Source organism: Mustela erminea, chromosome 17 (genome assembly GCF_009829155.1).
Source record: "Mustela erminea isolate mMusErm1 chromosome 17, mMusErm1.Pri, whole genome shotgun sequence".
NCBI classification, from domain to species: domain Eukaryota; kingdom Metazoa; phylum Chordata; class Mammalia; order Carnivora; family Mustelidae; genus Mustela; species Mustela erminea.
In genome coordinates this window covers 16,864,000-16,882,142 of record NC_045630.1, presented here as the reverse complement: position 1 = coordinate 16,882,142, position 18,143 = coordinate 16,864,000, and the positions used below count along the sequence as shown (strand labels likewise).

Genomic DNA, 18,143 nt, shown 5'->3' with positions numbered 1-18,143 from the left:
GGGAAGCTTGTCTGTCATATGTAGAGTGGGTGGAAGGTCGCACATGTGCCTTCAGGAAACATGCCTGTGTGTACATTGTATGGTAGGTAAGTGAGGCCTATGCTCCTCTTTGGGTGGAGAATTTAATATTATAATGCGATAAAGGTAGTTGTTGGTCATTCTAGAAGTCACTCCATGATATGTCTGCGCAGGCTTGAGTTGGGGCTTACAGTCAAACTGGTCTGGGTGGTCTGGGCTGGCTGGAGGTCTTGTCAGGTCAGTTGCTATTGCTTGAGGGGTGGTGGTTTTCAATTTTTGACAATTATGATTAAAGCTCTACTGTAAGAATTTCCAGGTGGTTGTGTGAATGTACGTTTTCATGTCACCTAGAAGTGAGGTTGTTGGGTCATATGATAAACATGTTTGTTTGTTTGCTTTTTAAGATTTTATTTATTTATTTGACAGAGAGAAGGAACACAAGCAAGGGTAGTGGGAGAGGAAAAAGCAGGCCTCCCACCGAGCAGGGAGCCTGATGGGGGCTCGATCCCAGGACTCTGGGATCATGATCTGAGCCAAAGGCAGAGGCTTAACTACCTTTGTTTACCAGGCGCCCCATAAACCTGTTTAATTTAAGAAAGGCATGTTATTTTCCAAAGTGGTTGTACCATTTTGTATTCCTACTAGAAATGCACAGGAGTTCCAGTTACTCTACTACCTGGTCAGCCCTTTGGTGTTGTCAGTCATTTATTTTAAACCATTCTCAGTTAGTAATGGTATCTCATTGTGGATTTAATTTGCATTTTTCTAATAACTAATGGTATTGGACATCTTGTGTGCTTAACTATCATCCATATGTCGTCTTTGGTGAAGTGACTATTCACATCTTTTGCTCATTTCCTACCACACCCCCCATTTCTTAATTAGGTTTGTTTTTTTTGCTAAGTTTTGAGAATTTTTTTTTAAGATTTTATTTATTTATTTGGCAGAGATCACAAATAGACAGAGAGGCAGGCAGAGAGGGAGGGGAAAGCAGGCTCCCTGCTGAGCAGAGAGCCTGATGCGGGGCTCGATCCCAGGACCCTGAGATCATGACCTGAGCCGAAGGCAGAGGCTCAACCCCCTGAGCCACCCAGGCACCCCAGTTTTGAGAATTTTTAAAAAATTATATTCTAGATAAAAAGACATTGATCAGTTATGTCACATAAATGTTTTTCCCCAGCCTTTGTACACATTTTACTATTCTATGTGACGAACTGAGAGTATGGCAAAGCACTTTTGCTATATTATGGTATAAGATGGTTGTCTCTGAAAAGCAATTTGTGATTGAGTTGCTAGCTGAAATAGCTCGGGGTTTTTTTTTTGTTTTTTTGTTTTTTTTTTTTCCTCCACAGACTCTCGTTTTTACTTGAAAGTATGCCTGGCAAACTGGCTATTAAGACTTGCATATGTTCTCAAACTTGAAAATTACCTAAAAAGTACTTGAGATATTTTCTCAAAAATGAAGAAGTGAACCTGTCACTTAATAGACAATTGACAGGTTTTATTGCAGATGATAAAATTAGAGCCTTTTTTTATAAAAAAAAACAAAAACAACACAGAATTTTGGAAAGTTTCTATTGACTCCTATTATCTTACAGGTTCCCAGTAGTTAATTTTTTCTGATGAGATTGGTGGTGGTGTTATATGATTTGGGATATTGTTTAATGAAAAGAGTCAGCATTTTCAAGACCTGTGGTACTCAGCAAACTAATACTTTCCAGATGACCAGTATATGTGATAAAATCAAACATGGGCAGGTAAAGGATCCATTCAAAATACAATGGATGGTAATACATGAAGAGTTGAAAAAGTGTTTGATACAGTTTCAGGTTCCACATTGCAACTAACCTTTAAGAAACTGCCGCTTTGTTAAGTTTTGGTATGGGGTCAAAAAAGAATATCCACAATTAAACAGGCTATTAAAATACTCCTCCCTTTTCCATCTGTCTATCTATATGAGGCTGCATTTTCCTCTATACTTCAACAAAACATGTCAACAGACTGAATGTAGAAGGAGATATGAGAATCCAGCTGTCTTCTGTTAAACTAGATATTAAAGAGATCTGCAAACATGTGAAACAGGGTAATTTTTTTTGTTTGTTTTTTAGAAGTTTTATTTTGCAAAAAACATTATATTAACATGTAGCAAGTTTATTTGATTACTTGATAAATACTTCTTAAACATCTGTTTGAAATTCTAATATGGTGAATGGCAATAGATAAATAACCCACACCAATCTAAGTTCTTTTTTTTTTTTATTGTTCACGTTAGTCACCATACAGTGACTAATACCATTCACTGTTTGCATATGACACCCCGTGCTCCATGCAGTCCATGCCCTCCTTAATACCCCTCACTTGGCTCACCCATCCTCCCACCCCCCTCCCCTCTAAAAGCTTCAGTTTGTTTCCCGGAGTCCATAGTCTCTCATGGTTCACTCCCACTCTGTTTCCCTCCCCCTCTTCATTTTTCCCTTCCTTCTCCTAATGTCCTCAATGCTGTGCCTTATGTTCCACAAGTAAGTGAAACCATATGATAATTGACTTTCTCTGCTTGACTTATTTCATTTAGCATAATCTCCAGTTCTGTCCATGTTGAAGCAAAAGTTGGGTATTCATCCTTTCTGATGCCTGGGTAATATTCCATTGTACAATCCAAGTTCTTTGGGGTCTTCAGTAATTCTGAAGAGTGCAAAGGATCCCTGAGATTTAAAAAGTGTATGGAGGGATGTCTGGGTGGCTCAGTTGGTTAAGCGTCTGCCTTGGTTTAGGTCATGATTCCAGGGTCCTGGGATCGAATCCCCTGTCCGTCTCCCTGCCCAGTAAGAAGCCGGCTTCTTCCTCTTCTCCCTGCTTGTGCTCTCTCTCACTATCTCTGTCTGTTTCTCTCTTTCAAATAAATAAAACCTTAAAAAGAAAAAGTGTATGGATTGCTACCATAGAGAATTTAATTTGAGCATATAATCATGTTGTGGGGATGGAGAGTGTGGTATGCCCTGGCCTCAGGCTTCTTTGTTTTAAGGCTTCTTAGTTCTCAAAAAGGAATTTATATGTACTTTACAGAATTGCTCATTTTTATATTCTTTAAAATGAGATGTCATGATCGATGCCTCTTTAACTCTGTCTTCTAGTACCATAGGTGATATTCAACACCTAAAAATAAACCCAGGTACCCAGTATTATGGGAAGATGTGTACCTCTTTCTCCATCAAACCAGACAGAAACCATAGGAAAAAGTAAAAAACGCATGCTTAGTCCCTTCCTTCTCCTAACTCTATGTTAAATAGAGTTTCTCAACACAGAAAGTATAAGGCTGATGTGGGAGGAACAATGAGAGGACCCTGCTAACCTTAAACTGCGTGTTGAACAGACCTGGGGAGACGTCTCTGTTGGCCATACAGCTCAGTGATGTATTCAGCCTGGCCCCATAGCTCTATTCTCTGTTTTAAGACTCTTTTTAGCTCTCATGAGTATTCTCAAACCGAAATATTATTGTAAGGTACCTTTCTTCATTTTGCTAGTGCTTTATCTTCGGATTAAACTGTCAGAGGGACTAGGGTTTCTAGACAGAAACTGCAGTTTCTGTCTTAAAGCTATAGGAAGCAAACACCCTGAGTGAACCCCCAGAAGTACCAGTTAAGAATCATTGAAGGATCAAAACAGATCTCTTAGTTTAGGTGTGTGGAGATTATAATATTTGATATAAGAGACCATATAATTAATTATAAAATGATTCCTTTTTGGCTTTTATATGCAATAATGTTCAGTTATAACATTTAAATTGTGGATATTGGCCCATTTTTAGGTGGCTAAACTTTATTGTTGTTTTTCTTTTCTCTTATCTTTATTTGCATATCCGAAAAGTTACAGTGTCATTCTCTCTACACTAATATAGAATGCTGCCTCAAAAGTGGTTGGTCTTTTTTTTTATTTTTTTTAACCCTTTATCAGATAGATCTCTTGTGAATATCTCTTTCCAGGAAGGAGGCTACCTGTTAGTTCCGTTGATTGTTTCCTTTGCTGTGCAGAAACTTTTTTTATTTTGATAAAGTCCCAGTAGTTTATTTTTGCTTTTGCTTGTCTTGCCTTAGGAGACACGTCTAGTAAAAAGTTGCTATGGCCAGTGTCAAAGAGGTTGCTGCTTGTGTTCTCCTCTAGGATTTTGATGGCTTCCTACTTCAAATTGAGGTCTTTCATCCATTTTGGATTTATTTTTGTGTGTAGTGTAAGAAAGTGGTCCAGTTGCATTCTTCTGCATGTGGATGTCCAGTTTTCCCAACACCATTTGTTGAAGAGACTTTTTTCCATTGGATTTTCTTTCTTGTGTTGTCAAAGATTAGTTGGCCTTATGCTTGTGGGTCTGTTCTGGGTTTTCTGTTGTGTTCCGTTGATCTTTGTGTCTGTTTTTGTGTCAGTGCCATACTGTTTTGATGATGACAACTTTGTTATAAAGTCCGAAATTGTGAGGCCTGCAGCTTTGCTTTTTCTTTTTCAAGATTGCTTTTGCTTATGGGGTCTTTTGTGGTTCCAGATACATTTTAGGATTGTTCTAGCTCTAAAAAATGCTGTTGGTATTTTGATAAGGTTGCATTAAATGTGTAGATTGCTTTGGGTAGTATAGACATTTTAACAATATTTGTTCTTCCAATCCATGAGAATGGAAGTGGGAAAATTTTTACAACTTTGTGACTTTATCTAATTTGAAAGCATTCTAAATCATAGCACTTTATGGCCTAGGTTCACTCTCTAAACAAGAAACACACTTGTCTGCTACGTGTATGTGTAATACATATTTAAATAACAATATATATTTATATTTAAAGCTAATAATACTAGGAAATCTTCTAATGAGATTTTGGATTTTAAAATGTCTCAGATTAAAGACAAGCTACTGAATGGGAAAAGATATTTCCAGATGACAACTCTGATAAAAGGGTTAGTATCCAAAATATAAAAAGAACGGATACAGCTCAACACCTGAAAAACAAATAATCCAATTTAAAAATGGGCAGAAGACAGGAGTAGGCATTTCTCCAAAGAAGACATATGGATGGCCAACAGACACATGAAAAGATATTTAACATCACTCATCCTCAGGGAAATCCAAATCAAAACTACAATGAGTTATCGCTTCACACCTGTCAAGAATGTCTAAAACCAAAAATGTAAGAAACGACAAGTGTTGGCGAGGATGCAAAGAAATAAGAACTCTCCCGTGCAGTGTTGGTGGGAGTGCAAATTGGTGCAACCACTGTGGGAAACAGTAGAGAGGTCCTTCAAAAAGTTAAAAATAGAGCTACCCTATGATCCAGGAAACATACTACTGGGTATTTACCCCCAAAATACAAATACACTAATTTAAAGGGATACACGCACCCCTATGTTTATAGCAGCATTATTTACAATAACCAGAATATGAAAGCAGCCCGAGTGGCCATTGATAGATGAATGGATAAGGAAGATGAGGTATATATATATAAACAATGGAATATTAATGTAACCATAAAAAGAAATTAAATCTTGCCATGTGGAACAATATGGATGGAGTTAGAGGGTATAATGCTAGATGAAGTAAGTCAGAGAAAGACAAATATCATATGATTTCACTCATGTGGAATTTAAGAAATAAAACAAATGAGCAAAATTTAAAAAAAAAGAAAACCAAGAAACAGACTCTTAACTATAGAGAACAAACTGATGATTATCAGAGGGTATGGGGTGGGGGGGCTGGGGGAAATAGGTAAAGAGAATTAAGAGTACACGTACCATGATTAGCACTGAGCAGTGTATGAAATTACTGAATCGCTGTATTGTATATCTGAAACGCACCTAACACTGTATGTTAACAATACTGGAATTAAAACAATTTTTTTTAAGTCTCAGATTAAAGTATTTCCCTTCTAAAAGGCTAGTTGCATGAATATAACCCTTCCTTGACCCTTTTTTCCCTCACCTCCCACTACCCCCACCCCCCAAGAAAAGGAAAGCTTTGTTAGGACTTGTTTTTGTGAATACAGATTACTAGCACACGAAATGGCTGTGTGTGTGAATGTTAATGGCACTTTAGTTAATTTGTAGGATTGTTTCTTACATGGCTTTTAAGTATAAGCTCTTCAGAGAAAAACTTGCCTTCTCAAATAATTCTCAAAAAATTGTCCTTCTCAAATAAACCTGATATAGCTATTTAAATAATGACCATTTTATTCCAAAATCAGCTGAGAACGTAATACTGTTATTCTTAAAGGTTTGAATTTTGGTATTTGTTTGTCAAGATCCTTCCGTACAGGTCTAAAACACTTTTGGGGATGGTAGTCGCTGAAGATGGTATGTGATCATGGTGTTAACTAGATCAGGCAGTAGTTAACTTGTTCATGGAACGCGTCTGTGATTTCTGTCCTTTCCTTTCACCTTGATTGCAGAGAGGTACAGAAAGCCGTCAACACCGCCCAGGGATTATTTCAGAGATGGACGGAGCTCCTCCAGGACCCCTCTACGGCAACAAGGGAAGAAATCGACTGGACCACCAATGAGCTGAGGAACAACCTCCGGAGCATAGAGTGGGATCTCGAGGACCTTGACGAGACCATCAATATCCTTTTCCATGGTGTCTGTGCCTTTGGGGTCAACAGAAAAGTGAACATGTTTTTATCCTGATGTCTCAAGTACATTGATTAGAATCTTTCTTTATAATCGATTGATAGCACTCTTTTTTTTTTTTTTTAAAGATTTTATTTATTTATTTGACAGAGAGAGATCACAAGTAGGCAGAACGGCAGGCAGAGAGAGAGGAGGAAGCAGGCTCCCTGCCGAGCAGAGAGCCAGATGCGGGGCTCGATCCTAGGACCCTGAGATCATGACCTGAGCCAAAGGCAGAGGCTAAACCCACTGAGCCACCCAGGCGCCCCGATAGTACTCTTATTTGTACCTTGACACACTTGAAATAATTGCCCAGTAAGCCAAGGTGTAGGGTCACCTTCTTCTACATTGTGTGATAAATCTGGCCACGTGGAGACAGTGTGGTGCAGTGGTTCAGAGCTTGGTCCCTCAATACAGACCGTGTGTTCAAGTCCTGGCCACACCAGTTACCAGCCATGTGACTTTAGGCGCCTTGCTCTCTGCTTCAGTTTCCTCTTCAGTAGAAAGTTCGGGTAACAGTGGTACCTATCTCATAGAGGTGGTGTAAGCTGAGCAAATAAGTGGGGGGCCTGCCACGCAGTGAGCTTCTGGGAGTATTAGTCATTATTCCGTAGAGCTGTATACAGACCAGTGTCCTACACTGTTAATTAGAAACCAAAAGAAAATCCTTTTGTGGACTTTTTCCTGTTCAAGAAGTGAGGTGTTACAGTGCTAGTGTCCAAGAGAGGCATTTTGTGCCATGAGACTGCATTTAGTAAAAGCGGATCTATTAAGTCATGCTGTTGTTGGGAAGTCCACTGACCTGACTGACAAACCAGAGAATGATGGCCTTTTTTCAGCTAGAAAAATTCCAGTTAATCAAAAATTTTGAAGATATGCCAGTTGCATGTTCTCACTTCTCTCTTGTTCTCTCTGTGTGATCTAGGAAACCAGCTTTTCAGGTTCATATGCAGTTAATAAGTGGAGGGCATTATCTGTTCATATTTCTATTTATCATATGACCCTGGGTACCTTTTAAATTATTTTAAAAAGTATATTAAAAATTAGTGGAACAAAACTTGAGATGGTGGGATCAAAAACACAGGTACAGGGAGATACCCTGAGATAGAGGGAAGAGAAGAAGATTGATGAGACCGAGACATTGTGAGAAAAAGAGGACAGAAGTGTTAACAGGTGCACGTACACGTTGGAGATACTGTGGGTTCGTTCCAGACCACCACAGTAAGGTGAGTATCGTGGTCGCAGTAGAGGGACACAAGTGAATTTTTAGGGTTTCCTGGTGCATATAAAAGTTATGTTGACACTATACTATAGTCTGTTCAGTGCACGACAGTATTTTGTCTAAAAACAATGTATATACCTTAATTAAAAGTACTTTATTGCTGGCACCTGGCTGGCTCAGGCAGTAGAGCATGTGACTCTGGAACTCAGGATTTTAAGTTCCAACCCCCTGTTGGGTGTAGAGATTACTTAAAAAAAAAAAAAGTCTTTTAAAAAATACTTTATTGTGGGGTGCCTGGGTGGCTCAGTGGGTTAAGCCTCTGCCTTCGGCTCAGGTCATGATCTCAGGGTCCTGGAATCGAGCCCCGCATCGGGCTCTCTGCTCAGTAGGGAGCCTGCTTCCTTCTCTCTCTCTGCCTGCCTCTCTGCCTACTTGTGATCTCTGTCTGTCAAATAAATAAATAAAATCTTAAAAAAAAAAAATTAAAAAAAAAACTTTATTGCAAAAAAAGTCTAATCATCATCTAAGCTTTCAGTGAGTCACAATCACAGATCATTATAACAAATATAATAATAAGAAAGCTTGAAATATTGTAAGAATTACCAAAATGTGACAGAGACATAAAGTGAGCAAATGCTCTTGGAAAATGGCGCCCATAGACTTGCTCGACACAGGGTTGCCAGAAGCCTTCCATTTGTAAAACACACAGTGTCTGCTAAGTGCAGTAAAACAAGGCACAATAAAACGAGGTATGCCTGTGTTTTCATCATTCCTTCGGCAAATAATCGTTGAGTGTACCATGAGCTGGGTATTTTGTTAGTTACTGAGATTGGAGTGATAAAACAACAGTATACCAGCCCTCGTGGAATTCATGGTAGGGGTTTGTGAAGGGCTCAGGGGACAGGGGAACAGACGTTAATCAAATAACAGCACTGTGTATTTGCAGGCAGTAAGAGAAAAGACCAGAGAGCCATGTGAGCGTCTGACACGGGGCAGCGGGACCAGGCTGGGAACGAGATGATTAGGGGAAGCTTCACTGAAGAAGCCTTGACCTCTAGAGGAATAAGCAGGGTTAGCTTCCTGACATAAATGAGATAGTCTGGAACAGCAGGTGAAAAAGGCTTGCAAAGTGGTCTTGGGAAAGCTGGTCTGGAGTCAGAAAAGAGTCAACAAAGAGTGCTGGCAGGCATCTGGGAGAGCCGGGCTCAGCCATGGTCTCACCATGGATTTGTAACGAACTCAGCAAGGGCTGTTGTTTCTTCACCTGGGTGGCTCTTCTCCACTCCAAGGCACAGAGACCCTCACAGCTGTGGGAAGAGAAGGTTCGAGAATTATGTATGTCAAGTTGACAGTGTTTTAAGAAACACTGAGACAGATTTTATTGCTTACCTGTGAGAGATTGTGTGGTTTAACATGTTTGTTAGGTTTTTAATGATGAAATTGCTTTCCCTTAACTTTTTGACCCACGCATAGTTGAAGCAAATCCTAGAAAATTCAACCTCGATGCAACTGAATTGAGTATAAGAAAAACCTTCATCACAAGTACTCGGCAAGTTGTCAGGGTAAGGAATATCTTACCATGTTATTTGTGCAAGAAATAGCCCCACTTCTCAAAACTCTTTTTCTTAATTGTAAACTAATAGGTCAGCTCTAAAATGACTTTTTAGTATGAATTAAATGTCAGTGTCCCTCCTGATTTCTATGATTCAAATAAAGAAATTTATTTTAGTATTATCTGGTTTATTTTCTTGGAGCAAAAATGAGAGTAGGTAACTGGCTTTGGAGGTTACTTGTCCATAGCTCCCGTTTCTCCAAACCAATTATCTTTTTGCCTCTTAATTTCTCGGTATATGGTATTTTTGGACAAAAGGAAGAACTACTATTGTAGAAACCATTTGGTTTCTTGATTGATTGATAATCACTTTGCATTGTGAAGAATGACTCTTACTAGGTTTGGATAGCGGCCTCTTCCACCATCTGAGTTGCTTCTGGAACTTTTGCAACCCATGTTACTGACATTTCCATATAAAACGGCTTGACAGCCTTCCAGGAGCTGTCCAGAGCAAGCACCATTAGAGTGAAAAACACCAATCCAAGTGAAGAAGTCTCTGGCCTCAAATTATAGAGCTAATAACCTATTGTTTAAAAAAAAAGAAAAGAAAAACAAGGAGAAAATACCATTTAAGTCAAATCTTGTCTTCTTGAGATATGTTTGTATTTTGAAACTATATGGCTAAGCCATTTGATTAGCATAACTAGATGTAAGAGAACCAGCTGTCTTTAACATATGTACTAGAAAGCAGCTTCCTTGAATAAAGAAACTTGGGATCATACCAGTGCTAACATATGGCTTTTTAGGAGTCATCTCAGGCAGGAACCTTGCTATGTGTTTGCCAAAGACTTTATGTCATGTGATTTCCTTTTGAAATTATTTCAAATCGTAGGTTATCACTGAACTTTAACTAATTCTTGTGTCTTCTTTTATTCAGTAGTTGCCTTTCTGTGTGTGTGTGTATAAATTATTGTTAAATAAGCCCATAGTTTAATGGGCCAGTAACCTTTTGGGACGTGGGTACATCATTGATATACACTGAGCATTTGTATTAGTCCTAATTTCTAGCCAATTTAGAATTCTGTTCTGATAAGAAAGCCCCTTTTTCCGATAAGGTAAGTCCCCAATTATTTATTTTATAAATATAGTTTGCTTTTTTATTTTTTGTAGTAGATTTTCTGAATGACACTTCTGTAGAGGCTGGTATTTAAGTGGCCCCAGGCAGTGAAACACAAATTCCTGAACTCGGTCGTTGTGTTTGTTCTTTTCGCAAGATAGTACTTGTAAATTCTGCACATTGAGATTCAGAGGTGAATATATTGAAAGTGAAGTTAGTTGGTATAATTGCAAGTAGAAACTGAAGTTCATTTTCTAATACTTGAAAAAGGTTTTTAAATTATACTCTTTGAAAGAAGTATTCTTTTTTTTTTTTTTTCTTAAATTGTATTTATTAGAGAGAGTGAGAGAGAGCATGAGACGAGGGTCAGAAGGAGAAGCAGACTCCCGGCTGATTGGGCACCCTGACTTGGGGCTCGATCCCGGGACTCCAGGATCATGACCTAAGCCAAAGGCAGCTGCTTAACCCACTGAGCCACCCTGGTGCCCCAGAAAGACATATTCTAAACCACGTCCACATTTCACATGTAGTGATGCAGTCCTTCTAGAGTTGAGGTCTGAATCATACTTAACTATATAATCCAACTGAGTATTTTAGAGTTTCTAATCATTCTTATTTTAGTTATGACCCAAAATGGGGAAGCTGTTACTGTTACTGTTTACTAGTTGTAGGCTAGTAGTACCTAACTGAGCTTTTGCTGATCTAATTTCGATAAATTCTAACTGAAGTCCTGTAAGAAGAGAAGGAGATAGTCATGGTGCTAACTTGGATTTTTTTTTTTTTAAGCACCTTGTGTTGACTGAACATTATTGCATTTAGTTAAGCAGCATTTGTAGACAGAGATCTCTGGGTTCTAATTGGAGGAGACGGAGTGGAGTCAGAGAGTTCGCCGATTTGGGAAAGGAGACCTATGACCACGCTTCAGTTTGGGATTTGTCTTTCACAAGCTCATGTAAACTCCTCTGTTAACCATTATCAGTAGGTTTTCATTTAGTTGCTGTGAAAGGAATACGTTTGTATCCGCAGCTGATGCCCGTAGTGCTTTCTCCTTCTCAGGGGGGAGAGTCAGTGATACACTGTACATTTGTGTCTGTGGTTGTTCTCTCTGAAGAATCACATCTTTCTTTTTTTTTCTTTTCACTTAATGTCCATTGGTTTTGCTTTTAGAAGCCTTCCTTGTTTTAGGCGTCTTGTTTTCCCAAGTGTCTGTTAAGGTTGTACAGTTTGCTGGCAGTTTTTACTGAAGAAAGCAAAATATTCTTTTGTGTGCATAAATAGCCTTTGATAATGTTGAAGTAATCATTTGTACATTTGTGGGGTTATCGCCACATCAGTGATTTTGCATGGGGAATTTTTCTGTTGTGGAAATCTGTTCCAGGAGTGACCACATTTTCACCTCGTAGCAGAAGGTTTTGCAGTGTGTGGCAGAGGAACTCAGGGAAGGAGCTGTTAGGAGAATGGAGTTCTAGGCTCATCTGTGACCTTAATAAATTTTCATCGTGGCAAGTCAGTTAGCTTCTTTGGCTCTGTGTTTTCTTTATCAATTAAATTATCCTCTTAGACATTTTCTTTCTTTCTTTTTTTTTTTTTTAAGATTTTATTTATTTATTTGACAGACAGAGATCACAAGTAGGCAGAGAGGCAGGCAGAGAGAGGAGGAAGCAGGCTCCTGCTGAGCAGAGAGCCCGATGCAGGGCTTGATCCCAGGACCCTGGGATCGTGACCTGAACTGAAGGCAGAGGCTTTAACCCACTGAGCCACCCAGGCACCCCCTCTTAGACATTTTCTAATGTTAACTTTCAAAGGAATGAGAACCGTACATCCCAGTGGGGAAAGGAACCCAACTTGTTCCAACCCAAGAATTGTTCACTTTTCATTCTAAGTCAAGACAGACATGGTTAACCAACAACGATGAGGTGTGCAGGGTGGGCACAGAGGACATTGGGATATGAGACCTCTTAGTGGGAAGCACTGGGATAGTCTGGAAGATACCATGACATGGGAACAGGAGTGTAAATAACCAGGACTTGTACTGGTCTTTTGGCAGATGAACCAAATCATATTGGTACTGCTTCTTGACTGCTGGTTTTAAACTTCATGTGTTAGAAAGACGACTGAGTATGTTTTTGGCCTGATGGGTTATTACAGAATGCTTAAAACTGTTTAGTGACTAAGCTTAAAATTCTTAAATCCTAATTAATCATACCAGAACATAATCTGTTGCATGGTGTCTCACAACTTTTAGCATCCGTAGAAACATAATCCTAATAAGAACATAATCTGCTGCATGGTATCTCACAACTTTTAGCATCTGTAGAAACAATGTCATCCTAGAAGTGAAAGCCTAGTGCTTTACCTGCTGCCATGGCCACACACAGGGTGCACGCCACACAGCTTTTGGAGAAGTCACGGCCATGGGGCTAACCGCCCCTCCCCCCAACATATATTTTATTAAAGTAATGTATGTTCATTAAAGAAAATTAGAAAAATGTTAATAAGAGAAAAAATAGAAAAAGAAACCTAAGCTCAAAATAATAAACACAAAACTTTGTTATGTTTTCTCATAGTCATTTTCTTAACACATGGCAGTTGTGTTTTACATAATTCTGATCATACTGTTAAGCAATCATAAGCATTTTTTAAATTTTACTTTTAAAAATTAAAGGTAATTCATACTTGCTGTTTTAAAAATGCAAGTCATTTTGCTGTATGAGAAAGGTGAAAATGCCCCCTGCCCATTCTGTAATTCCACTTCCTAGGAATAATCACTGTTAACAGTTTCATGTATTGTCTGTAGCCATTATATGATCCTGAAATAGACTCTTAAAAGTAATGACATATTATTCTGGGTTTACTCTAAGTTTCTACTCTCTGGTTTGGACCTGCTGCTTATTTCTGTTTTTCTTTCATATTATAAATAACACTGCTGTGTACATCTTTCCTTTTTTTTTTTCTTTTCTTTTTTTTGGTTTATATTTTACTTTTTTTTTTTTAAGATTTTATTTTTAAGTAATCTCCACACCCAATGTGGGCTTCTAACTCACAACCCTGAGATCAAGAGTTGCATGTTCTACCAACTCAGCCAGCCAAGCACCCCCTTTATATTGTTTTCTTAAAATAAATCCTAGTAGTGGAATTGCTAGGTCAAGGTCATGAATATTTAATACAAATATCATAGCTCTTGATACAAAATGTCAAGTTTTCTCAGAGTCCAGTTTACCTTCCAGCCATTGTTGAAGAACAGTAGTGTTTTGTTTTGTTTTCCATTTTTATTAAAGTATAACAATGGAGAAAAAAGTACATGTATCCCAAGTACACAGCGTGAAGAGTTTATAAACTGACCCCAGCCGTGGAAATAGCACCTCGAAGCATTCCAGAGCAGTCCCGGCACCCCCTGGAAGCTTCCTTTTGCCCCTTTACAATCTTTTATTCCTGCTCATTGTCCCAACTTCTAACAGCAAAAACACATTCTACAGCTGAAGTTCAAAGTACTTGAACTTTGGTTACTTTTTCCATACACATGTGTTGATATTTTCATTATGCAAATAATGTTCATTGTTTTGAAAAAAGGCTTATAAAATGTATTAAGTGCATTTTTATTTATTTTTATTATTTTATTTTTTAAAAGATTTTATTTATTTATTTGACAGAGAGATCACAAGTAGGCAGGGAGGCAAGCAGAGAGAGAGAGAGAGAGGAAGGGAAGCAGACTCCCCGCTGAGCAGAGAGCTCAATGTGGGGACCCTGGATCATGACCTGAGCTGAAGGCAGAGGTTTTAACCCACTGAGCCACCCAGGTGCCCCTTAAGTGCATTTTTAAAGCATCTATTATCCAAGCCAATAAACATTTCAGATATTTGCTCTGCATAGTTAGTAATACATATAGGATTGTAGTGTTGTTATTATTGGACTAATTCAAAATGTCATCTTAAACTCTAGTTGGTTATTGGGAGCATCATGCAGTCTAGGAGATACTTATTAGGTGACAGGCTCACTTCCAGGCTTCTAGAATCTAGACCAGAGCAGCTCAGACTTCGTAAGACTCACACAGGGACTTGTTAGCTGACCCTAGAGTCTGCCTGAATAGATCTGGGTGGGTTCCAGGGACCTGCATTTTTTTCTTTTTTTTTTTAAGATTTTATTTATTTGTCGGGACACCTGGGTGGCTCATTTGGTTGAGCAGCTGCCTTCGGCTCAGGTCATGATCCCAGCATCCTGGGATCGAGTCCCACATCGGGCTCCTTGCTTGGCAGGAGCCTGCTTCTCCCTCTGACCCTGCCTGCCACTCTGTCTGCCTGTGTTCGCTCTCATTCTCTCTCTCTCTGACAAATAAATAAAATAAATAAAATCTTTAAAAAAAAAAAAAAAAGATTTTATTTATTTGAGAGACAGTGCCGGCGCAAGGGGGTTGGGGGAGGCAGAGGGAGAAGAAGGGAAAGAATCTCAAGCAGACTCTGAACGTAGAGCCCTTGGGCTCAATGTCACGACCCTGAGATCATGACCTGAGCTGAAACCGAGTCCGACACTTAACCAGCTGGGCCACCCAGGCATCCAAGAGACCTGCGTTTTGCCTCCTGTGACTGAATCAAGCAAATCTCACACATTTAAGAACTCTGGCTTGTATAACTGAATCCCCTCTGTTTTAAATATACCAGTATCTAGGGCACCTGAGTGGCTCAGTGGGTTAAGCCTCTGCCTTCAGCTCAGGTCATGATCTCAGGGTACTGGGATTGAGCCCCGCATTGGGCTCTCTGCTCAGCCTGGGGCCTGCTCCCCGCGTGGCACCCCCCCCCCCCCGCCTGCCTCTCTGCCTTTGTGATCTCTGTCAAATAAATAAATTAAAAAATATATATATTAAAAAATATATACCAGTATCTATTTCTTTGTTTTTACGGTGAATACTTTCTTTTACTAAGTATATTTTTCTCGGTATCTGTGGATGGGCTTCTATTTTTTATCTTTTGAAGTTTGAATGAATGAAATAAGGAGAGAATCCTATTTCTGGGTCAGTTGGACCTTAGACAGAGCAACCCTCAGATGCGCTGCCCACCCAGGGTCATTTCCAAGGGCTCGGGCACCCTCTTGTTGAAGGCCCCCAACGGCAGGGAGCTCGCTCCTTCTGCAAGCAGCCTTTCTCACCTGGGGCAGCATTGGTACTTCGAGACAGGTTATAGGAAAATGATCGCCCTACCTTTGCTCTGCTTGATTAACATTTTTTCTACAGAAACACCAAAGTGAGCTTCTAAAAACACGAACCAGAATACTCCATGGCCCTGCTTAAAATGCCTCAAGGCCTTCCCATTGCCTTCGCACAGGGCCTACGATCCATACAATAACAGTTCTACATTTGTTAAAGGGTGATTAGAGAATACACAACAGAGTATATGACAGGGACTGAACACTTAATATCTCCTCCTTTACAAATAAAGCTTGCCAGCCCCTGCCTCAGGATAAAATCTAAGCCGCCTGATGCCCCCCTCCCACCGCCCCCCCCATGTTTGGCCAACCTTCCCTTCTTCCCCCACCCCTGAACCACAGTTGGCTCCTTCAGCCTTTCTGGCCTGCCTTCTCCAGAGCTAGAGGCATTGAGCTTTTTCTTGCCTCTGGGCTTTTGTACTTGCTGTTCCCTTTGCCTGGAATTCTCGGCCTTTAGCTCTTTCTGTTGCTGGCTCATTCTTGCCCTTCAGCTCTCCATTCCAGCGTAACCCCCAACCTTCTAAAGTGGTGTCCATCACTCATGTAATTCAGCCCTTGTCTCTCCCCTCCTTCCCAGCACCTTGTTGACGTGTCTGTGGAATTACTGTTCGCCCCTTGTCCACCACGGTACCTGCCCTGCGCGGGCAGACGCCTTCCCTTGCTCATGGTACCATATGGGTGCGTAGTAGGCTTTAGTGAGCATTTGCCAGACATAGAAATGGGCGCTTGGAAAGCTGAAGCAAGGTGGTCGTGATTCAGACTCCCCACAGTAGGAATCACGAAAACTGGCCCTGTTCGATCTGCTGTTCACTTGTCACGGGGCTTGGAAGAAGTTTCTAAGAGCCTAATATCTCAACATTTGCATCTATAAAATAGCCTACTTGCCAACAGAAAATTATAAAGTGTTTTGGCAGCCTTTCTTTTTTTTTTTTCCAAAGAAAATTTGTATTACAGTGATCATGTATTCAGTTCTAATCATTTTAAAGTATATTGGGTTGGGGTTAAATATAAGGAAAAGGGTTCATATTTAATAAAGTGTTTTGCTTCAGATTAAGTAATGGGTCCATTCATTTTTCTTTCCATACAAGATTATTTTTGGTACTGCTCTAGAAATCCACTCTTGTGTTAGAAATCGTCAATACTGGGGATGCCTGGCTGCCCCAGTCTGTAAAGCATACGACTTTTATTCTTGGGATTGTGAGTATGAGCCTTGGGTGCAGAGATTATGGGAGGAAAGAAGGGAGGGAGGAAGGGGAGTCTGTACTGCACATGAGTCTCACTCAGAAATAAATAAAAGAAGAATACTAGAAAGTGTCCTCTGATGTTTAATGGCAAAAAGACTTGATCCTAAAGTGTGTGGTTTTCACATGTATTCTGTTTGTGAAGAGGCTAGTCCTTGAACACAGACTTCTGTGTTTGTGCCCCAGGATTGCCATTTACTGACTGAGTGACCTTAAGAAAATACCTTAGCCTTTTTAGATCTAAGTCTTCTTACCTGTAAAATGGAAATAATAGCAGCTTCACAGGGTCATTGTGAAAATTCAGTGACAACGTGTGTAAGTGTACAACGGTGTTGCAGCCCCTGGCAGGTACTCAGGAAATACGAGTTCCCTTCCTCTTTCTTGCTGTTTGAGTTCAGTGTCCAGGAATGTGAGTGTCTCTATTTCCTTTGTTTCTGAGACTTAGAAGCTAAAGGATGTTGTCTTTTTGTTTAAAAAAATTCATAATAATCTATGTGTATTTTGTTAGCCTATAAAACATGAACCGTGATTTTATTTTCACTCGTTTTCTGGTCTTCTCCTCGTCTCATTAGGACATGAAGGATCAGATGTCGGCTTCATCTGTGCAGGCATTAGCGGAACGAAAAAATAGACAGGTGAGTGAACTTCTGAACACACAGTATCAACCAAAGAAAGTCGCATGGTTAGATGTTTGGAATTGAAAAATGCTGACGTCTGTGTACCGTGTGTTCACCCAGAAGACCTGTACGTGCTGCGTCTGGCGGGAGGCTGGCAGGTGCTGTACAAGTCTGGTCAGCGGGCCCCAGTGCCACGGTGCTGTTTCCCTCGCTCCCGCACACCCTCTGCTTCTCCCGTCTGGGCCCCTGTAGCTCCCTCTGCTTATCCCCATAGGCCTTGCACACAGCCGTTCTCTCTGGAAAGTGCTCTGATTGCTTGTTTTCTCTTTTTTCTCTGCTGGACCCCAAGCAGTGAGGGGCAGTTATGTCATGAGCTGTTTTTAAATCTCTAGCTGCTATTCCATTGCCCGTAGAACTTACTAAACGTCTACCAAGTGAAATTTTATGTAAAGACATTGGCGGCACCTTTAATTTGTGTTAAATGAAACCTTTCATTGTTTTAAGTACTTTTTAAAGGTGAGGTCCAGTTTTTGTTAGTTATTAC

At 39.9% G+C, this 18,143-nt stretch overlaps 1 protein-coding gene across 1 annotated transcript in view; it reads left to right on the top strand.

Moving 5' to 3' along the window:
• Positions 1 to 18,143, top strand: part of STX6 (syntaxin 6) — a 47,193-nt gene that overhangs the window by 13,901 nt on the left and 15,149 nt on the right. The window contains exons 2-4 of the mRNA XM_032317197.1: positions 6,438 to 6,607; positions 9,344 to 9,438; positions 17,555 to 17,617. Of these exons, the coding sequence (XP_032173088.1) occupies positions 6,438 to 6,607; positions 9,344 to 9,438; positions 17,555 to 17,617 (328 nt within the window). The remainder of the gene's footprint in view (positions 1 to 6,437; positions 6,608 to 9,343; positions 9,439 to 17,554; positions 17,618 to 18,143) is intronic.